This window comes from Prunus dulcis, chromosome 3 (genome assembly GCF_902201215.1).
Source record: "Prunus dulcis chromosome 3, ALMONDv2, whole genome shotgun sequence".
In the NCBI taxonomy this organism is placed as follows: domain Eukaryota; kingdom Viridiplantae; phylum Streptophyta; class Magnoliopsida; order Rosales; family Rosaceae; genus Prunus; species Prunus dulcis.
In genome coordinates, this window is record NC_047652.1 from 318416 (window position 1) to 341492 (window position 23077).

The 23077-nt window shown below is 37.1% G+C and overlaps 5 protein-coding genes across 6 annotated transcripts; 1 reads left to right on the plus strand and 4 right to left on the minus strand.

The window, feature by feature from the left end:
- Positions 1-872: 872 nt before the first annotated feature.
- Positions 873-1940, minus strand: LOC117622883 (short-chain dehydrogenase reductase 3b-like). The gene is made up of 2 exons (XM_034353679.1): positions 1877-1940; positions 873-1647 (listed from the first exon to the last, which is right to left on the minus strand). The coding sequence occupies exons 1-2, from the start codon at positions 1888-1890 to the stop codon at positions 873-875; spliced, it is 789 nt and encodes a 262-aa protein (XP_034209570.1). The 5' UTR covers positions 1891-1940.
- A 3000-nt stretch (positions 1941-4940) lies between these two features.
- LOC117621273 (coatomer subunit delta) lies at positions 4941-12289 on the minus strand. Its single transcript, XM_034351649.1, has 12 exons — positions 12098-12289; positions 11189-11225; positions 10742-10781; positions 9950-10173; positions 9104-9346; positions 8830-9007; positions 8216-8520; positions 7761-7959; positions 7522-7675; positions 6322-6384; positions 6135-6231; positions 4941-5296 (listed from the first exon to the last, which is right to left on the minus strand). The coding sequence occupies exons 2-12, from the start codon at positions 11189-11191 to the stop codon at positions 5207-5209; spliced, it is 1596 nt and encodes a 531-aa protein (XP_034207540.1). The 5' UTR covers positions 11192-11225; positions 12098-12289; the 3' UTR covers positions 4941-5206.
- Positions 12290-14273: 1984 nt separating this feature from the next.
- Positions 14274-16349, plus strand: LOC117621604 (galactinol synthase 1). The gene is made up of 3 exons (XM_034352173.1): positions 14274-14775; positions 15285-15743; positions 15836-16349. Exons 1-3 carry the CDS (start codon positions 14446-14448, stop codon positions 16094-16096), a joined length of 1050 nt encoding a protein of 349 aa, XP_034208064.1. The 5' UTR covers positions 14274-14445; the 3' UTR covers positions 16097-16349.
- Positions 16350-16582: 233 nt separating this feature from the next.
- Positions 16583-18720, minus strand: LOC117620807 (ADP-ribosylation factor 2-like). 2 transcript variants are annotated; one of them, XM_034351043.1, is made up of 7 exons: positions 18548-18720; positions 18180-18334; positions 17974-18044; positions 17401-17520; positions 17156-17274; positions 16918-16999; positions 16583-16829 (listed from the first exon to the last, which is right to left on the minus strand). In XM_034351043.1, the coding sequence occupies exons 2-7, from the start codon at positions 18325-18327 to the stop codon at positions 16824-16826; spliced, it is 546 nt and encodes a 181-aa protein (XP_034206934.1). In that variant the 5' UTR covers positions 18328-18334; positions 18548-18720; the 3' UTR covers positions 16583-16823. The 2 variants fall into 2 exon arrangements, with proteins under 2 accessions (XP_034206934.1, XP_034206935.1); XM_034351044.1 differs by having other exon boundaries at positions 18180-18389; positions 18548-18691.
- Positions 18721-19669: 949 nt separating this feature from the next.
- LOC117621489 (nitrogen regulatory protein P-II homolog) lies at positions 19670-23048 on the minus strand. Its single transcript, XM_034351999.1, has 8 exons — positions 22786-23048; positions 22619-22664; positions 22374-22401; positions 21406-21493; positions 21171-21238; positions 20948-21017; positions 20247-20282; positions 19670-20087 (listed from the first exon to the last, which is right to left on the minus strand). The coding sequence occupies exons 1-8, from the start codon at positions 22970-22972 to the stop codon at positions 20020-20022; spliced, it is 591 nt and encodes a 196-aa protein (XP_034207890.1). The 5' UTR covers positions 22973-23048; the 3' UTR covers positions 19670-20019.
- Positions 23049-23077: the final 29 nt, after the last annotated feature.

Below are 23077 nucleotides of genomic sequence, written 5' to 3' on the forward strand. Positions count from 1 at the left end.
ATGACATGAATGATGAAACATTTGGTCAAAGTGACTCGGATAAGTGTTATATTTTGCTGTATTATGTTATGCATTATATCATATGCCGCATTTAACTTGACCAGACTATACTTGTTTGTTGTGTCTCCTCTCTGGGTGTGTGGATGGATCTGTGCTGCTGCTCTGCGGTTCTGGCAAGGATCACATACTCAAAATCTAGTTTTCCCTAATTTTCTATTACCCTTTTTGGGTGATGAATAAAGCAAACAGCCACCTAATAATTGGTACATTACACAACTTTCCCCTACTCTAAATGCCAAGGTTCGGGTTCTCCCTATACCATCTATATCCAAAATAACAGCCAAATACGAATGGCTAGTTTCACCACTAATTGCCCACATTCAGGAGTATGTATTGATAAATTTAAAGTGCTAAATCTTGTGTACTGTATAGAATAGATAGACCCCTCAAGTCAAATGGGGTTCATAAAATGATGTCCAAATAATTATAATGGTTTTTGTCAGAAATATACAATACAAACATCGGTTTTCAATGGTTCAATGTACCTACTATAACTATAGCTTGATTTCTTTTCAACTGTACTGTTTTCGCTTTCTTTAATTCATTAGAAAAAGAGTGTATAATGGGGGAAGGAGGCTTGAACAAGGGCGAGACAAAAGACATGATCGATGGATTTATGAAGTGGAAGCTACAAAATAGATCACATTGCAGATTACAAGGAAAGCGCACATGGGAATTACTGCTAACAAAGTTTGACTTTAGAACAGAAAACTCTGTTTAACGTAGAAAAGAAGCAACAACAAAAAATAATAATCAAAATGCCAACCATACATTAAAAAAGTTGGCTCCTTGAGCGACAACAAACCACAGTTCTAGTTGGCCGAATAACTATGATCAACCACCGTGAAGCCTCCATCGACAACCAAGTTGTGTCCACTAACATAAACAGATTCATCACTAGCAAGAAACAGAGCAGCCTCCGCCACATGCCTAGCCTTCAACACAATGCCCTTCAAGTTGGCTATGGCAGAGCTATTAGCCTCCACCTCACTTGGCTGCAAATTGTAAGCTTTACATGAAAGAGGGGTTGCAACTCCAAATGGGGAAATGCTATTCACTCTGATCCCATAAGCCCCAAGCTCACTGCAAGCTCCTCTCACCAAACCCAACAGAGCATGTTTTGAAGTTGTGTAAGCATGTGGAGCTGTGCCTCCAAGAGAAGCTGCCACACTTGTTGTGCATATGATTGAACCATGTACCTTTCGAGCCACCATGGCACGCGCCGCGTGCTTGATTGTTGCAGCAACACCGCGAACGTTCGTGGCCATGGTGTTGTCAAAGCCTTGAATGTCAAGGTCTAATATGCCAGTCATTGGACCCATGACACCTGCATTGCTGAACAAAATGTCTAGGCTGCCATATTTGTCCAATGTGTAGTTCACTGTTTTCTCAACTTGGTTTTCATCTCTTACATCACAGTGGCAATAGCTAACTCTTTCGGAGCCTATTGAGGCGACAACGTGAGGACCCAATTCATCTTGAATGTCAGCAGCAACAACAAAGGCTCCATTTTCTGCAAATAGTCTCACTGCCTCCTCACCAATCCCGCCGGCTGCACCTGTGATAAGGGCCACCTTGCCCTCCAACCTATAAAATCATAATTGTATATATTTGTTTACATTAAGAGCACGCATTTTGATTAAGGCATGGAATTTGAAGGTGTTTGTGATTGTGAGATTGAAAAGGAATATGATGTCCAAAATCCAAGTTAACTGATCAAGCACTTGAAATGATGTTACAAGAAAATTAACACTGGAACTCAGCTGGAAGATCCAATAAGGTTGAGATACAAAAAGAAATATTTTGAATTTCTTACCTTGGCTTAGACATGGTGAGGTTTCTTGTCCTCTTTATGGGTCTGCTCAAACTTCCAAATAAGTCTCTTGGATCTGCTGTTTATAGTGCCCCATTGGTCTCATACACTATATATAATAATAATATATTGATAGGCTGCAGAGCTCAAGGCATAATTATATATGCATAATAATATAATCTTCAACCCTCGCCAAACTAACGCCTAATTGTTATAAAATCTTGAAAAACGTCGAGGCTGTTTTTCCCCTTGCCTTTCTTTGAGTGATTGGGGACCATCGCCTTTAGGCCTCATTTAGAAGGTTGGATCACAAAAATTGAACACATACTAGTATTTTCAACAAGATAGGGGAAAAAAGCTTGCCTGCAAGATGAGGGTATACAATACAAGTTTCTCCCCAAGATAGGACACCATATACTATACCGGATTGGACTATGAATACAAATAATCTGTCAGGACTTGCCAATTGTGTCAAAGTAACCTTCTAATACACAATACAGATTTTGAGACTCTAGAGTAATTGGAGCTTTCGAAGGTGTTGCTATGGAAATTCCTGAGACCAAGTCCATCGTTTGAATTGGTTTAATCACAATGAATATTTTGTTTATCTTTGTTGTCGTACTAATTTTCTGTACTAGGGCTAAAGTGTAGTCTAACCATGAATACTTAATTTTTATAGTTTATATTAATTTCTAGTTTCTATTCCATGTTGAGTATTTGTTATTGTTCTTAATGCTTTGAATATTTGGCCAATATTTAATTGATTTGTTGATCCAGACGGAGACTGAGAGGAGATGTTTGGCAGCTGTCTTATAACAAATATCATGTTTTGAATGCATGTCCGAGAGGGACTAAAATAATTCATGCATTTTTCTTGCATGTTTTCATAGAACTTAATGGGTTCTTGATTTTTTAAATTTTTTGTTGCTCAAGAGAGAATGGGTTGTTAATTGAGAATACTTTTGGTTGAGCTCGATTGGGGATATCGAATGAATTAAGGGAAACCAACTGTCAACATGAGTAGTAGTTAGGGTTAATTAGCTATAAAAATATAAGTGGAAATGATTATGGTGAAATCAGATGCTCTAGTGCATCATAAACTTGATTCTTAATCATTACTTAAATTGTTATTTTTAATAATTATTTTAATTTAGTTAATTGATAAAATCTTCTTAATCAATCATTTGAATAAACTCTTCGGTTAATTATATTATAATTGTGCGCTTGCAATCTCTGAAATAATTGCAATTGTGTGAATTGTAAAATAATTGCAAGTACACAATTCGCACAAGAAATATAGAAATAAGTAGAGTACATTCCCACATAGACCATATTGTCCTATTAACTACCAATTATGATTAACTCAAGTGTTTATTCAAACGATTGATTAAGAAGATTTATCAGTTAACTAAATTAAAATAATTATTCAACATAACAATTTAAGTAACGGTTGAGAATCAAGTTTATGAGGCACTAGAGCATCCAATTTCACCATAACCAATTCCACTTAATTCTTATGGCTAACCCTAATTACTATCCATGTTGACAATTGGTTTCCCTTAATTCATTTGATATCCCCTTTCGAGCTCAACCAAAAGTATTTTTAATTAGCAATCCATTCTCTCTCGAGCAACGAATTTAGAAAATCAATAACCCATTAAGTTCTATGAAAACCTGCAAGAAAACTGCATGAATCAGGTTAGTCCCTCTCTGGCACTCATTCAAAATATGGTATTTGTTACAAGACAATCACCAAACATCTCTTCTCAGTCTCCGGATGATCAAATCAATTAAATATTGGCAAGATATTCAAAGCATTAATAACAATAACAAATACTCAACATGAATATAGAAATAAGAAATTAATATAAACTATAAAACTTAAGAGTTCATGGTTAGGCTACATCGTAGCCCTATCAAGGGAAATTAATTCATGAAGACAATAAAGATAAACAAAATATTCATTGTCATTAAACCAATTCGGATGATGGACCTTATCTCAAGAATCTCCACAGCACCACATTTGAAAGCTCCAAGGACACGGCAGCAGTACTCGCGCCTCTCTCTAGTATTTTTGTGGGTGTATGAAAAGGTGGTTTGAAGAGAGATCTTATGTTGGCCTTATATAGTATAAAATAATTAAACCTACTGTAAAAAGGTTTGGAAAAACTCTCCTAAAACAAAACAAAATCCTAAACAATTAAGGAAACAAACTAGGAAAGAATCCTTCTTTGACTCGGAAACACTTCATCCAACTTGGACCCACATTTTGGGGTCGTTCCACTTCTTAAAAAATTCTGGAAAAATATGGAAATTGTAGCTTTATTTCTAAGCTTTCCAAGCATATATCGTATGCCAAGAGGAAAAATCGGGAAAGTCTTCAACTCTTCAATATTCCACAGCAATTTAGTTCTAACAGGATTTCAACTTAGGCTGTCTTGACTTGTGATTCTGGAGCAATTGGTTTGATTGAAAATTATGAAAATTTGACACAATGATCTTCAATGTCTTATCTTTCTTCTCCAATTGGCCTTGCACTAAAATTCATTCGAAAAGTCGATTTTCCATCAAAACCATTCCAAAGGCGCAGAATAGGTGAAAATAAAAAAAATAAAGTAGCAAGACTCTTTTTAATTAATTATCTCTACAAAAGCTAAATATAAAAGGTATAAAAATATAGGAAATAATACACTTATCAAAAATGGTTACAACCAAGAGCTTTTATGTTTTGTTTTGCTCGAGGTGTCTAGTGGCGGAACTAGATCTTAAACTTGGGCCGGGCGGAGATGGCTGGGATTGAGACTGGGGTAGCCTATAGTTGGCCTATGGAAACTGGGGTATTCGAGTCTCCCTCCCAATAGATTAAATTAATGAGATTAAATTAATTTAGACTATTGCTTGTATAAAAATAGAATAAAATCTTTCATCTATCACAATAAAGTAGATGATCGATGAATCATGGATAGCCATCAAAACTTTCATTCATGAATTGATCCTTGTGATTCAAGTTGAGACTACCGTATGAAAAGACAAAGGTGGATCAATATGCAATTGAAGTATAAAGTCGGGATAAAAACTGATGTACAGAATCAAATGACATGAAGATTTATAGTATCCAAAGTCTGGCAGATACACACATGAAAGACTAGATTGTATAAGCATCCTAAGAACATTAGGTTCAAATTTATAAAAATGTAACTCTTGGCATCCTTCATCTCAAATTAAATGGGGGAAAAAACACCAAAAAGTACAAATTGTTGATTTAGAATTTAATCCGTGTCCAAAAATGTAGCAGAAACTGATAATCTAGTTGCAAACTGACAACCCAACAGGTCACACCACTTGGTAATTCTCTGTGATCAACTGCGTTCTTTGAGAGAACTTGGGAGGGTGTCCACCTTGCAGAGGTAAAATGTTCACAACCTGCAAAATAAAGTTGACATTGGCAAATTTTATACAAGTATGAATATGACGCAAATTATGCCAAAACACAAGATGTTCAGGAAAGAATTGAGAAAAAGCTTTGTGGCTAAAAAAACTTCTCAAGTACAATCTAACGTAAATGCTACTAGAAAGAAAAGTCAGATGTAAGTTATGGCATAAGATCAGGTTCCAATTTATAAACCGTCAATACCATTAGAGAATAAGTGGCCTATTCATGATAGTGAAAATAAATTATATGTGGCAGAAGATCTCTAATCAATCTCAGAAGGAAATTATACGGTACACAAGTTTGGAAGTCTTTTCTAACCTCGGTCAAGAATCAGACTGGCCATTACATGCACCGAAAATTAAAACATTTTTGCTTATTCACGTATGCTATGGAGTCCTTGAGTGGACTGACCACACACCCAAAGACTTCCACATGAAGTTTGAGAATTAGCCATGTTTCAAGTGGACTACAGATATGCATAATAAATAGGAAGATAATAATAACTCTGCGGCCCATGCGTGTTAGTGGCGTGTGAAGCAGTGAGTTCTCACCAGTATGATAGAAATTAGAGCAATATAATACTTCCCCAATTCCTGTGGTACCTAATAACATAGTAGGCCAAAAAGCCTAGCGGTATAACATCCGCAATGGAATCAACAAAGTAGTCGCACTTATAGTTATTTAAGTCCATCAAAATGAGTAAAGTACGAGACAATGGACTCAACAGAGTATTTGCGCTTATAGCATGTGTTATTTAAATTCACCAAAATGAGGAAAGTATGATAGCACAAGGATCTTCATCAAGAAATCAAAGTCAAGCAGTTGTACCTTCAGGTCACTGAATGTACTAGTGGCGGAGAAGCGCACAGAAATAGGGAAAAATACAGATGAGTCTGCTGGGGGAACAACAAATTCCATCGATCCACTGCCAAGGATTCCAGAAAGATAACAATCTCATTAATGCTAGTATACAAGGACTATTTAACAACCCAAAAGAATCAGAGCATTTGCAGACCTGCGGTTCGAGTTATCAACAAGAAGTATGGACCACTCCAATGTTGAATTCCTTGAATCATATCTGCAATGCAAATGTTGATATCAAATATAAGAAATATAAATTCCAAAAAAGCAGTGAATGTTTCAATCCTTTTGCTCCAGGAGTAATACCATCACCATCACATGATAGCAGGGACACCAGGCATAGTCCTGGACCTATTTCCCAGCATATTCCCAGGTTTTTTCCATGTTAGTATCCGGTACCAACATCTACACAAAAGGATGACGTATGGGGGTACCTATATCCTACCCTTGTTCATGGGATCACGGGTACTTCCAGCAAGAAATATATAAAAAAGGAAATGAAAAAAGAAAATTTTCCACAAAACTACTTAATGAAAGTAAAGATATCACAAAATTGACAGTATGTGAACCCATGTATACTCAAAATTGCAGCCACCAAAAATTCCTAGTTCCAGGCTTGTTATCAGAAAAGTTAAACCACTATAACTAGTAATGATTGTAAAGTTCTACACACTACAGGACAATGTTGTTAGAGTTATACTAATAGAGCCAGATTTTATTTTCCATTGAACTACAGTTTCAAAGCCACACAGGACAGCATTTACAATTTACAATCAGCAGAAAACTTGACTAGAGATCGATGTGACTAAAAATAATTCTTCAAATGCAGATAGAATACACACACACAAAATGTATATATATTATATGGTTTTATATACTATATACATATATATAAGCACCGAATTCATTCTTCCTCTTCCTTTTTATGTAAAAAAAAATTTGCTTTCCCATAAATAAATTTTTAAATCACAATTTTACCATTCTATTGATGCAACTTAAACTCAAGGAAGCATCAAAGGTAAAAAATCAATTTAAAACATCTTTCACGTAACCACCACTTAGAGAATCATGAATTTAAAATAAAAATAAAAAAGCACTGGAAACAGTATCTCACAAATATCATCTTAAGTCCACCCTGAATCAGGACCCTAGGATTATGAGCATGTCCATAAAATCACAGCCACACAGTTTAATGTAAGGTACCAATCAGAAAAGAATCCCTCTGTATCCACATTCATGTTCACAGTGGAACATTTGGTACCAGTAAAACAACGACCATATTCAGTGAGTATGGCTGCAATCCAAGATGCCAAAAGCTAGAGTAAATAAGAAAAATAAAGTTGACTTTTCTCACCTCCATTCACCATCAACCTGGCTTACTCGTGGAGCCTCTCGAAGAGCTGGCAGAGGTACTGAGATGACAACATTTCGCAGATCAAACATCTGTGAAGCTTCGTATTCAATGTTGACATAAGTTTCATTCCCAGAAACAGAGGGCCAACAGTTGACTGCAACAAAGATAGATTGATATTTAATGATCAGAGCATACAAGATAAATTGTGCATCAAGATGATGAAAATACTTGGAACCCACTTGTCAGGGGCACCATTGACTCGTCTGCAGTCTGCATTCTCCATTTCAAAAGACCAACACCTCCTGCATCACCAGCTTGACCGGTGGGAAAAGGCCTAGAAGGATCCCTTAGGCCTAGAATATTTTCATTGGAGAACAGTTCTTTGTTCATGTTAGGGTGTGTTTTGAAAAGGATGCCAGGATTTGCACCAGTTTCAATCTGAAAATAAGACAAAACACATTGCAATTACACAAAGCATGACCTACTTCAAAAGACAACATTCAAAATACACAGCTCTAGAAGTCTCCCATCCCATGGAAAGGATAATTATGAAGTTTCTATCTGATTTAGAGCAAGCCTAGTAATCAAATAACTCAGTTGTAAGATGTGCTACTTAAACATCATCATGAACACTGAAATGTTAAAACTAAAACTACCACCTCGATTATGCCCATGGTAATATTTCACACAATACCTGGACTTGGATAAGTGCATCTTCTTGGTTAAGAATTTGCAGAGATAATGTCCCCTGAACATCAAAGTTGCTCATTCCACCATCACGTTTAAGTGTAACGTTGAGCTTCTCTTCAACATTCAAAGTGACGGGATCAGTTAGAGGTGGAGCAGCTGATTTAGACTGGCCTGCTTTTGGCTGTACATCTTCAAGAATCACCTCTCCCTCTGCTTTCAGGGACTCTAAAAATTGGTTGGTCCTTTGTGATTTTCCCAGCTGCATACCTAAACCCTTTGGAGGAGCGGTGGCAGATGAAGGTGGACGACCTGACGATAGAAGTGTACATGGTAAAAACAAGTAGACTTAATTATACAATAAAAAATGAATGTGAAAGGCACAAAGGTGGCCGATAGAAATCTTGTATATTATGTGCTTTCAATGTTTTCCTACACATACTATATAAGAACAGCTTAACAAATATAGCATTTTAACTAACATCAGGGAACTACATCATATGGTTTACGCATATCATAATCAAATAAGAATTTTAAATCATGTACCACACACCACCATCACCACAGCTCACTAATATCAGAATGAATCACAGATTCATGCAGACAAATAGAGACACAAACCTTTGGTCTTCGTAGAAAATGAGTCAATATCAGTGCTCAATCCAAAACCAGAACCACCTCCGAAACCACCACTTCCACTACTAGATATGCTCATATCACTAAAGGCACTCTCAATTCTTCCAGATCCCATTGACTGTAAAGACATAAATCCACCCTTTTCAACTCTGCCCCTATCAATCTGCAGAGAAACATGACATAGTATTGTTAAACAGGAGGCTTGCAAAGCAAAGCACAAAGCCACTACAGGAGCCATCACAGGGCCCTAAATAATTACCTTGCTTTTGTCAATCTCACTAGCTTTCCGTTTCATAACATCCTTGGTTTCGTTTATCTTGCTCTGCATTACGAGCTTGTGCAACTTCTCTTCATGACTCTCCATCTCACAGTACTGCTTAACCTGTGCAACAGTCACATTTTCCTTGTGCCCAAGAGAGATGACTTCATCAAAAGCAAAAATCAGCTCGAATGCTGTCCTGCATATACCTTCTTCATCTAGGGACAAAGAATATTCAGGTACCTAAAAACGCTTAAGGAATCAACTCGATGGTTAAAAATCCAGAAAAGAAAAGACATGGCTCAAAAATAACTTATGGCCAAACAGAACCATGGTACGTTATGGCAAGTAAATGGTGCACATTGTTAGACTTGTTACTTCGGTTGCTCGGGCATAACTTGAAGGAACATCCATACATCTACATGCATGCAAAAAAAACACAAACACTTGCGTACATATACATAGGATGAGAAGACCAGAAACTGTATACACAAACTTTGCCCTAACTTCCAGCTTTATTTACTTTTCACATTTAAAATCCTTTTTCTTCACCATTTATCATGGTAAGTTGAGAGTACCCGTTTGGAAGAACAGAATGGCCACAAACCATGAACCAAGATGCGTGATGTGAATCGCAGTTCCCAGTGGAGTGGGGGAATAATAAATGAAGGCATGAGCACATAAATCAAATAAATAAAGAAAGGATCTACATCGATTCTAATATTTTATCACTATCATAGCAACAAGTCAATTGTTCTGCCAAAAAACAGCAATGACTGATGGATCCAAGTAGTCGAGTCATTAAAACAACATGAAAACAATCATAGGCCAGCGTAAGAAGGATACAAGTTTAGAGAGCAGCCGCAAAGTCTCCAAATCTTCCAATATATTGCTCTGCTTGTTTGTAACAAGTAGCAAGTACAAAGATTCTATCGGCTGGTAAACATAGCGCACATTTTCTGTCTCAACATATGTATGTTGTTTGCCGGTGCCTACCAACTTAGGGAAAGCCGCAAGAAGACCCTCAATTCTTATACGAGACATATCCACAAACTGCCTAGAAACAAGCACTGCAAAATAAAAAATAGATAATAAATATAGATAAAATTTTAACAGCTCTAATGATATGCACCGTTGCAACAAATTAGTTACTAGCAAGTCAAATTAAGGCAAAAGAAAGTGATGTTAAAATAGCTCAGCCAAAAGTACAACTATTTCTTTCCTTTTAATAACCCCCAGATACGGCATAACAAAACAGAAAATGAAAACCTGGATTATCTTTAATTCCTGTATCATCCCCAAAGCCATCTCATTTCTCTCTCTCTTATTGCAAGAAACTCCATTGACTAAATTCATCACCAAGATTGTATGCGAGTCTTGTGAATCTCAATGACATAGACAAACCACTGTAATTGTTTGGTTAAACCTTAGTGCACTAGTGCATGAGACACAGCTCAGACTGCCTTCAAGGGTGTATCAATTTCCTAATTCAATCAAGTGTCATTCTTATTTATTTCACCAATCAACAATTCCTACACTTCCTCATGTGTACTTTATGTAGACAAAGGAAAAGGCAAGAATTATTATTATCAACCAACAGAAACCCACAGAAACATAAGAAAAATGCACAGAACTCACCTTTCCCAGACTTGCTTATAATTGAAGAAGCGAGCACAACCTAAATTACAAAAAGAGGGGAAAATGAGAAGAGATATTCCAAGAAAACAAAAAATTATTAGGGACAACATTCTTAAGTTGTTTATACACATTTAAACCACTCAACAAGGAAAACTCTTCGCATTTAACTGAAGAGAAACACAATGAATTACATGATTATAAACTCATACAATTACCATAAACTATTCTGGATCCAAGTTGAACTGACTGAGCCTCAGAAATTTATACTCGTATATTTATTTTTCTGTGGCATCTTCAATCGAACTTGCATACAGTATAGTTTTCCATGTTGAGTGGTTAAAATGTATGAATAATACTAATATCAATCACCAAAACCAGATAATCATTACTCCACTGAGAACATCACTCAAAAATTAAATGGAAAACTAAGAAAGGTCAGATTGTTACCATCTTGATTCACTTGAAGATTATTGACAGCCACCAACTGAAAGGCAGTAAAAACAAATATTAGAGGAGCACCTTCAAAATGAAAGTCTCGTGAAATGTCACAAAACTAAGAATAAAAATCAGACAACCCAAAGTAATCAGAAAGATGGAGAAGGGCATAACGAAGCATCATGATCTTCCATCATTTTTGCATCACTCAAATCACACGTGAGCTTGATTATAAGAAAAAATAAAAATATCAAATTTGAGCATGTGTGCAAACAGAACTCAGCACAAAGTGAGAGACTAAATGTGTGAACATTCGGAATCCGTGGCTCAACTATATGCATCAAAGGCTCAAATCCACATTTGGTTTGCATGGGATCTTGTCACTCCACCATATAATTCTCTATATACAACCTAATTGGGAAGAGAACTTCATTTTACAATCCCAAGTCAGCAACAATTTTCACATAACAAACTAAATTTTCCCCAAATGCAATTAAACTGCAAGCTAAAATCAGATCCAACAAATTAAAACTTCATTTGAAATGTTATGTTCATGAACTCTAACGAATCTAAAGATATTTCAGATGGCCTTACAAAATTGAAGAATTACTGAAATAAAATTCTCACTGAAACTGTATCTCATCAAAACAGGCAACAAGATGAAATCAAACTAAAAGATCTACCTTATAATCACCACAATCTCATGCGACACCGAACAAAGCTTAAATCACCCAAACGATTGCATCCCGATAAAATCCAATAAAATTGAAGAGATCAAAGACATTTTGAAAACCACAGATCTAGAATGCAAAACGATTTTTCTACTCAACCAAAGCCTAAATACACAACATAACTATCAAACAGAATTCAAAGAAAAAAATAGCAATAAAAAGGTCAAGCTGGTAAGATCTAAGCCCTTACCGTTAGAGAAGAAGAAGACGATGAGGTGGAGGAAGAGGAGAAAGCGAAGAAAATAATTTTATTTTATAAAGAGAAGAGGAGTGGGGCGCTTGTAGAGGAGACGAAGCTAATGAAATAGCAGTTTGGATCTGTCTTGCGGATTGATGTAATACGGCTAACCAGAATGAACACCGTGGCAACGAAACGTTTTTTTTGTTTTTTAACATACAAGCTAAATTACGGATAGGGGTATTCAAACTCGGATTCAAAATAAGGAGTACATTCTCTCTAACCAACTTAATTAAGTCTGTATCTGTCAAAATGTTTAAAATACTTCAACAATACATTACACATTTCACGTTCATTTATTTTCTTTTCAATAATTTGGTGTATTGGATTGAATCTCTCATTCTAAAATCAACAATATTAGATTGAACTACAAATTTAGTTATGATATCCAATTGAATCCAATTTAGTTGGATTTTATGAGAATTATTTCATAGTTCAATATTGTTTTTCTCCATTACTAAAACTGGTTGGATCCTAAAGTACAATGGAATCGAATTGAATTGGATGGGTTCGTTTTATTGAAATAGACAATTTGAATTGGTCGATTTCAATTATATGGCAGCACTTTTCTAAAATATTATTATATATTGTTTTCAAGGTAAAAAATAATAATAAACGCCTTTGTTTGGTCATTGAGCTTTAAAATTCCAATGAACAATATAAAACTTATAATAATTAAATTTTAACCCAACCTAAATGAACCCGAGACCAACAATTAATTAGCAGCAGAGTTTTTATGGAAAAATGGGTAGAGAAAGTGAGGCCCAAGAACCCTTCTTTGGGTTGAGAAGCTGGCTGAAGCCCAAACAACAAGAACCCTGACCTGGGCCCTTCCGAGGCTATCATCAACAAGTAAAAAGAAAGCAAAACGTCGTGCCATTTCACATCTGTCGTCAACTCATCATGCCCAACCCCAACACCGCTACTCACGTCACGGGACGGCGAGTTCTCTGTTTTTACATCTCAAGTCATAATTACTAAATGATAGTTGAGTAGTAATTATGAGATTATTTAAGTATGGGTAAATTGTAATTAGCATAAATAGGAGTAAATCAAGGAGGGAAGTGAAGTTGCAAGGGATTGGTAGATTTTGCTAGAATGGATGCTGCTAGTGAACAAAGCATAGGAAAGTTCAAGATGATAGAGGAGGAGAACTCAACATTGGGGCCCATTTTGACAAGTGGCACAGTCTCGGGCCCACGAATTTGATGCATGCAATGGAACCTCTTAGAATGCCCCACATTTCCTTGTCTCTCTTTTTCCACGAACAAATATAATTTGGGGTGTCCTTTCTTTTTCATTTCAGTCTTCGTCTGGTAGTAAGTTGTAGCAAATTACCAGCAACAAATGAAAAGAGAGTCGATGTCTGATTGGTTGTTGACTCCAAGTCAAAATTCATATTCAACCTATTTAGGACAAAGAAAGAATCATGTCGATTTAAACGGTGCTCAAATGTGTTATTCTCTACCATCTTTTCAATTTCATAGTTATGCCTTTCTTTAAACTATAATGGCATGCCACCGACTTATCTAATCTTGACAATTTAGAGGTGTTGGTGTTTAAATCTCGACACTTTTAGAGGGAGCTTGATTATGCAAATTTGTGACCCTTTTTTCATTCCAATTTTGTATTCAGTTGTATTTATTTGTTTTAATAAATACGTAAAAGTAAGTGAGATGAGAATTTTCTTCAAAATTAATTCGAATGTCATGGTTTCAACAGTTGAATAAAAAAGCAGTGTCTGCGATGATTTAGATTATTCTTCATAAAAACCTAATTAACCTTTGTTGCTTGTAAATAAAATACCACCCTACACGTGGCTCTACACCCAACCGCATCGGTTTTCAATTTCCAACTCAAAACGAACTGTAGCAAATATGGAAATAGACCTTCGAGCGTCTTCGATGCCACAGTTTTTTTTTATAAATAAAATTGTCACGATTAAGTTGAGGTCCTTTCCAGAACTTTCCCGGAGCAGCCCCTGACCGTAGGATGAATTCACAGAGACACGTGTATAGAAAACAGCCCAAGGCCATCCCAGAAGATGTACTGCATTAACCTAAAATTTCGGGCAAATTTAATTTCATTCCAATGCTTATATAAACCCCCTCCCACCCCAACAGCATCATCATCCCTCCAGAGCAGTTTAAAAGCCATCGATCTCTGCCTCTTTCTCGCCATCTCCAGCTAGCTCTCTCTCTCTCTCTCTCTCTCTCTCTCTCTCTCTCTTTGCAAGAGTCAAGGCCTTCTTCCTCTATCAACCTCGTTCCCTTCTCCCTTGGACACGTCACTACCACACAATGGCTCCTGAACTCGTCCCCACCGGCGTCGCTAAGTCGGGTTTCACCATACCCGCCACCCTGCCCAGCCGGGCATACGTAACCTTTTTGGCCGGCAACGGCGACTACGTGAAAGGCGTCGTCGGATTGGCCAAGGGATTGAGGAAGGTCAAAACGGCGTATCCATTGGTCGTTGCGGTCTTGCCCGACGTCCCTCAAGAGCACCGTCGTATTCTGGAGTCACAGGGTTGCATAGTCCGAGAGATCGAACCCGTTTGCCCGCCCGAGAACCAGACCCAGTTCGCTATGGCCTATTACGTAATCAACTATTCCAAACTCCGAATTTGGGAGGTACGTTCTTTAGCTTGCTTACGTGGCCATGCCATATAATTATGTGCTCTTTTAGTTACGCGTATAATTTGCGCTGCTCTAGTTCTTACACGTGGCAGGTAGGCGACATAAAAAACTTATTTCTTTAAACATTTGGTTGACTCTTTCATTTCTTTTGTGTGTACATAATATTTGGTTGGTTGATTATATGAAACCCACAATTTGTTAGAGTTTAAATTAGAAATAAAACATATAGCCCATTTTATATTTTAATTGGATTGTTACTTAGATTTGTTACCTAGATCTCTTGATCTTTATTTAAGAATTATTCTAAATTAAGCATGTCATTACATATGCAAGTTATGTTAGTTAGGCATTGAACTGCCGCTTGCACCCAACTTCAAATGCCTAATTTAGACTATTGTATAATAAAACATGTCTTATAATTTGAGTGGATTTGTAAGATGTATATACTAATTTTTTTTTTTTTTTTTTTTTTTTTTTTTTTTTTTTTGGGATGAAATTTGCAGTTTGTGGAGTATAGCAAGATGATATATTTGGACGGGGACATTCAGGTGTACGACAACATAGATCACCTGTTTGATCTGCCAGACGGCCACTTCTACGCAGTGATGGATTGCTTTTGCGAGAAAACATGGAGTCACACGCCGCAGTACAAGATCGGGTACTGCCAGCAGTGCCCGGAGAAGATGCAGTGGCCCACATCGGAGCTGGGCCCACCACCCTCACTTTACTTCAACGCCGGCATGTTTGTGTTCGAGCCCGACCTCGAAACCTACCATGACCTCTTGAACACTCTCAAAGTGACTCCTCCCACCCCATTTGCGGAGCAGGACTATCTGAACATGTTCTTCAGGAAAATCTACAAGCCAATTCCTTTGGCTTACAATTTGGTCCTCGCAATGTTGTGGCGACACCCGGAGAATGTGGAGCTTGACAAAGTGAAAGTGGTGCATTATTGTGCAGCAGTAAGTCTTATAATTCAAATATCAATTAAAGGGTTTGATTAATTTCCGAAAATGATTGAACGATTGATTGAATATTAATTGTTGCACTGCAGGGATCAAAGCCGTGGAGGTACACAGGGAAGGAGGAGAACATGGAGAGGGAGGACATAAAGATGTTGGTGAAGAAATGGTGGGACATATACAACGACACGTCGTTGGATTACAAGAAACCATCGGCACCAGGAGCAAGAGCAGGAACAAGAGCAGCTGTTGTGGGCGGTGCTGAAGGTGAAGGGGTGAACATGCAGCCCTTCATTGAGGCTCTGTCGGAAGCTGGTGTGGTGCAATATGTGACTGCCCCATCAGCCGCTTAAGAAGGGTAGAGGTGGACTGAGAGTGAAAATATTTAGATTCCTTTGTTATGTTTCCTTTTCCATGGCTGTTGATGAACTGGATGGAATCAAATGCTTGGTGTCGGGGAAAAGCAGGTTTTGATGTTTTTGCTTTGTTTCTGGTTGGACCTGCTAGGAGATTCGGGTTGCTGTGTACTGTTGATATATCTTGTACCATATACATAATAATGTAATGTTTATGAAGCGAGTCTGGATTTCTATTTTCAGTTTATCACTTGCCCAGCTATCCCGGCTTCCTTGGCCACTTTCCATATTTTTTTTTCTTTTTGTTCTTTTTTTTTTCAATCGTATTTGGCAGTATCATTTATCGTTTATCTACTTATGGTTCCTCATGAAGAGCATTCTGAGATGAGAGTAAATTGAAAACAATTGAGATTTGAATTTTGAACGAGTGAGAATGAGGGCAGGATCATCTTCCATAATCTCCAGCAAAAATAAACAAAGAAATGGTAGTAAAATAAATGGCAGCTATTTCATTACACAAACAATCGGGGAAACAATGCTATTGAGTTAATACCGTGAGAAAAATTGACAACTTACGAATTATTCTTAAGACTACAGGTAAAAAAAAAAAGGCACTGTTTGCAAAAGAAAACACAAACACGGTAAAATAAGGTACTTAAAACGGTAGCAAATGCAGAGCACCGAGGAGCAGTGTCCAACTTCACCGCACAAAATTCAACACCATCTATGCCTGCAATTCAACACAAGGAACCCAAAGTCAGGGAAAGGAAACCAATGGCAACAATGGAGTTTCTCAAAATGTATGAGTATGTGTCCACCTTGTTTGCAATATTGTTTGAGAGCCAGTCAAGTCCCTCGTACAGTCCTTCACCAGATGTGGCACATGTACTCTGGATATACCTGCAATGGATAATTTACAAGGTTAGTTATCCATAGAGGGAGGTGTAGGGGGGGCCATCTGTTTCAGAAGGTCCGAAGATTCATTTCAAAAAACAGGAATGTCAGAGCAGTTAGTTCGCATGTCCGTAACAGAAAAATAAACATATTTGGGTTTACCAGTGGCGTTGACGGAGGGAGTGAAGGCCAAGCTTATCAGTAATTTCAGCAGCATTCATGGCATTTGGAAGATCTTGCTTATTTGCAAATACAAGGAGGACAGCCTCCCTCAACTCATCCTGCCAAGTTGCCAACACAAGAAAAACTTAGCTATTAAAAAAAGGATCCTATATAGCAACAGATGTGCACAAGATTTCATCCCGCTCTTTAGCATTGAGATAAGAAGTTCGAAAGACTATTAATACCTCATTCAACATCCTGTGCAGCTCATCCCTGGCTTCAACGACACGGTCACGATCATTACTATCAACCACAAAGATAAGTCCTTGTGTGTTTTGGAAGTAATGCCTCCACAAAGGTCGGATCTGAAAAATACATTAAATGCAATCACAAACAAGATAAAACGAAAAGCCAGCAGCTTTATAACATTCAACGGATAATGAAAAAGTAGCAATACAACATGTGACTTGTAAGCCAGATATTGGGCACTGCCTCTATTCAAATCAACACCAAACAATCCACGGGCAAAAGTATTTTACACAGGCATCACCAAGTATATACATTACACATTCAAATACAGCAAACTATGGAGGACCCATGTTTGTCTCAAGGCTACTAGCAAGCGCATCAAACCAAAAGCAATAGACAGTCCACAAACAAAACCTTGCCCAAAAGGAATAAACCATGTCACGTTCAAGGTCTGTCCTTGATTATACAAAATCAACTAAATCAGGTGCAATAATCAAAATTTACAAAAGGAAGGTAAGATTTTTTTAAAAAATTTAAAAAAAAGAGTAAAAAGAAAACAAAGGCCATACCTTGTCCTGACCCCCAACATCCCAGACAGTAAAGCTGATGTTCTTGTATTCCACAGTCTCCACATTGAATCCTAACCAAATAGAATTAACATAATTGAAAGCAAATTAATAACCAGCAAATTAATAACTAATAATTGGTGAAAAAGAAATAGATCAGGAGCGGAATTCAATGGAGTGGATTAAGGTAGAGATGGGTATGTACGTACCAATGGTGGGAATGGTGGTGACGATCTCGCCGAGCTTGAGCTTGTAGAGAATGGTGGTCTTACCAGCCGCATCGAGACCCACCATCAGAATACGCATCTCTTTCTTGGCAAAGAGCCGACTGAAAAGCTTCGTGAAAGACAGCCCCATTTTTCACCTTCAAATTTTCAAAACCAACCCAAATTATCTATCAATCAGCAATCACAGACGATCTGATAACAACAATGACTAAATCTGGTCAATTTCATAATGATTTAGGGAAAACAAAGAGATCGGATGTCAAAAAGTCAGAAAATTCGAGATCGGATATCAAAAGGCAACTCACGATGCAGATCTGAGAAGAGGAAGAAGGAAGGGTAAAGTAGGTTACCTGAGGAAGAGCGCGACCTTGAAGCAACAAATAGATCTACGCTTCTCTTTCTCTTTCTGTCTGTGTATGTGTGTGTCTAAAAAGAAGAAGAAGAGGAAGAGGAGCTGTCCTTCACACCGATACGCTCGCTACGATTCACACTATCTGTATTTATAGATCAGAGAGAGCGATACAAAAAATAAAATGAATAAGAATACACCTCACCGACCGAATCACATTTATACTTTTTTTTTTAAAATAAAAATTTTATTAAGAACAATACAAAATGCTTTTTAACCAGTTGGTTGTTGTCGTTGGTTTGATTCGTTAGCCTCCAAACAAAGCTTAGCTCACAACTTCCATGATATATAAACCGGGAACGAGGATATTAATAATTTTGAAATAGGTTATTAATTTTCTGCCTTGGAATTTCATTGCGGATTGGCCAAAAATTTACCGAGTTTCTACTTTTACCATCTATTCCTATCACTTTTGTATTTCCGTTAGTGTGCTTGTTAAGCCATGACATGGTAGGACTTTGGCTATCATTTTCCAAAAACCTAACCTTAGCAGCATGATTGTTCATCTTGTCATTTCTTCCATTTGAATCTTACTTTGTCTAGTTCTATGTCATTCTCGTCTTGGACATGTCTCTATTTCTAGATTGAACTATTTTAGTTTCTACTATCTTACAAATATTCTTGTTATTGTTAAATTTATCTTATGAAACGTCATTATGAAAGATAAAACGTAGTTATGATTTCTTCGCTATCCTTCTAACATTTTCGTGCACTTGTCCACACACAGCTTTCCGCTAAGATTAAATGTGACTTTCAACCAAAGAGTTATTCAAACATTCTTCCAAGGCTGAGTTTCTTCTGTGCAGAAACGCATTGCATCATTTCGACCAAAAAAGAACAGAAAAAACAGAAACACATTGCATCATCGGTTGGGTGAATAAGTAAAAGAGGCTTCCATAGAGATAGAGCAGTTCAACGCATGCATGTATTCACTAGGAAGTGGTAACTCATATGATCATAACTTTAAAAAGTAAACTCATTAGAAATTAGGATTTAGACCAGCTAGGCACAATTTAAAAGTTCACACGTTAAAAAAGAGCGTTTGAAATTTCCGGGACGCAAATGAGATGCATTGCAAAATTTTGACAAGAATTGATGAAATTTACCCATTTTTGTTTAACATTCTTCTTCATTGCTACATTTGAGTTTCCCCATAAGCTGACTACTTCAATTTCAAAAATAATGGGGGAAATAACTACCAAATTATTTTCTACCTGTTACCTTCTTAAAAGTGAGAAGCTACATGACTAGTATTACACCTTATTTTTGTCTTATATCATCACATAACACTAGCAAAATAAAAGCACTAGACTTTAAGATCTAATGGACATGGGAGATTGGACGGGGGTTGATTAGAGTAGAGCTCATAAAGTGGCGTATCTCACTCAGTTGAACCCAAACGGATAATGCAGCTCAAGCAGCAGCAGATGACTGGTCAGACCACCCACCTGTCATCTTCTCCGCCCTCTCTCCACGCTCCCCTGAAAATTACACACACATGAAACTTTAGGCAAATTCTAAAGAGTAATCATCAATTCCAATGGCCATACAAACATCAGCATAAATCATCTTAAACTTAGATCAGTTTTTTTTTGTTTTTTGCGAAATAAACTTAGATCAGTTGACAAGTAAAATGTTACCGGTGCGAATTCTTATTACATCTGAGACTGGTACCACTGCACAAGATAGGAAATCTCATTAGAAATTTGACAAAAAATTGAATCTGCATAATATTCAATAGAGAGGCCAAAAATGATAATGTCATGTAACTAGCAGAGTGATTGCAGAATACACAGTACAAAGAATTTTGACAGATGATCAGCCTTGTCCAAACTGCTACATTTCCTAACAAACCGCCTTGAAGTACAATTTCACAACCATTGAACTTTTAGATGACTAGTATCTCAAATTACAGACATGGTAAAATGTAATTTATTGAATCTGATTGACCCTAATGCTGGAGGGACATGCATTTTTTGAGACCATCTATTGGTAACAAAATAGAAAGACACAAATCCATTGAAGAAAACTGTATAGTAAAAAAAAAAAAGTGTCTGAAAACAAAGTAATTTATATAGTTCAGATGTACATCATTTTAAAAATAAAATAATTATTATAAATATGATAAACCATGCCCTGATCATGTTAAAGCAACATATCTTAGAATTTTGATATTCCTCTTCAAGGAACAATAGAACAAGGCCTTAACCGAGGGAGAAAATACAAGGCTGCAAGTACACTACATTTTTTAAAATTTTCTTTGACCTGCTTAGCTGCTTACTGTATCTTTGTAGCTTCAAAATGGACGATTCACAACAAATAAAGACGTTTTCAGTCTTACCAAAAATCTTGCCATCACCAATTTCTCCGGTCTTGGCTGCCTCAATGATCTTGTCTACTACTGCTTCAACCTAAGAAGTAATGACATGCAGGATTGTATCAGTGGTTTTTAACAATGAGCATTTATTTTTTCTCCTCTTCCCTGAGATCAAGATGGCAAATTATGTCACATTTTCAAGAAGAATTTGTCGTACAACTAAAATGATCACTCATACTCTTCATACCTGGTCTTTGCTCACTACAATCTCCATTTTAACCTTAGCGACAAAATTGTCTTCAGTAAATTCGGAGCCTTACAAAGCAATGCAAAATAAAAATGAAGACAATTATGAAATGATAATACAAAACAAAAAGTAGGAGGATAAATAAGCAACAGAACGGGTAGGGACAGTTATCAAAACCTCTGGTAGATTTAATTAAAATGAAGGGAAAAAGATCTATGCCAAGGCAAGAACATACCACCATGCCTCTCTGTTGAGCCACCTTGAGCACCAAAGCCTCGAACATCAGATACTGTAACCCCACGAATACCAATTTTCAACAGAGCCTTTGTTTTTCACCGAGGAGATGGCAAAGAAAAAAAAGGTTAGTGCTTACGCTATGTTCTCAAGGAGCTTCAAAAATATTACACATGAAAAGATTGATAACTAGTGAAACACATATATCATACACTTTCTAACGCCATCACTGTGCATTAGTAGAGAATTGAGAACATGCGTCCAAAAAGGATGGGTAAGACGAGAGGGTACCATTCTTATCCTACTATAGACTATAGCCCTACATTCTAACCCCCAAAAAAAAAAAAAAAAAAAAAACATCATCCACAGGAAACATCTTAATTCTGCGATTTCTCTTGATCATCTTGCTTCTACGTTTCTTTTGGTACACCAAATGGCATTACTTACTGCACCACAGACAACCCACTGGCATGGCAGCATCCTAGGGATGCCTCATGGCTGTAATGGATTGAAAGATGAAGCGGCACAGAAATGCTGAGAATAGCATAAGTTTATTAGAAGACCAATGCTATTGTGCCTTCACTATGAACAAGGTAATGTATACAGAAAGGAGTAGAAAACTTGGTCAGCAAGTTCCTGTAAAGAATGAGTGACATTGCCATATTGGGGACGATATTTAAGACTTTATCAGGCACAAAAGAATTTCATCAACACTGCCTACCAATAATCTTCAATTTTAAGACGTTCATCCGGAAATCAATTTGATTGTGTAAAGGATTAAAGCCAATCCTTGAAGGATACGGTGGGTATTGTGCTTGAGATAACTACACAGGGGCAAGCCACAGAGCTATCTAACATCTTGTCAAAAAAAATTTGATACCTAAATTCATATTTTTCCGGATTTCATTATCCTAATGAAAAAAGCAATGCGAACTAAAAATGCAGTAAGCAGTGGTCAATAGTTCTTACCGAAGAAACCTGCGAAACTCGCCATGGCCTATTTCCATAATCAGAACAAAGATTAAGAAATAATTAGAAATAATCGAAACCCATAAGCTGAAACGTTGTATACAATTAGGAAAAAGAAAAAAAGATCACAACAGACATGCAGAGCTATAGATAATCAATACAAACAAAAACATGCATGAATGAGACAAGCTGGACCTAAGAACCAACAATGTATAGAAGGAAAGAAGATTGAGTGGTTTCTGCACCTCAGAATCGCTTCCACTTTGTAAAATTTGGAGTCTGGTACATAATCTACGAGCAACCAACAATAGAGACCATGAAAATTCAAAATCCAAGACACCCAAAACAAAATCTGAATTGACATTCAAACCCCATGAATGATTTTGCCAGAAAATTTAGTAGAAAAACGAACCAGGAGAACTCTGGGCTCTTATCACAGGAAGAACGGACGCATTTCTTGCGTGCTTTAGAGTGACATTGAAGTGAGAGAACCGAAATTCTCTGAGATTAGTGCGGATCGAGGTCGAATCTATAAGAGGAAGCTCATTGAGGTGGGAACGGAGGGGGTTAAGCAGGCTTGGTTTCGCCATTGCAGCCATGTTTACTGACTGCTGAGCCAGTGAGCCTCTCCGTCTCAGTTGTTGTCAGTTGACGTCGTTGTGGTCACTTGGAAAGTTTTAAGCTTTAAAACGACGCGTGGTAGA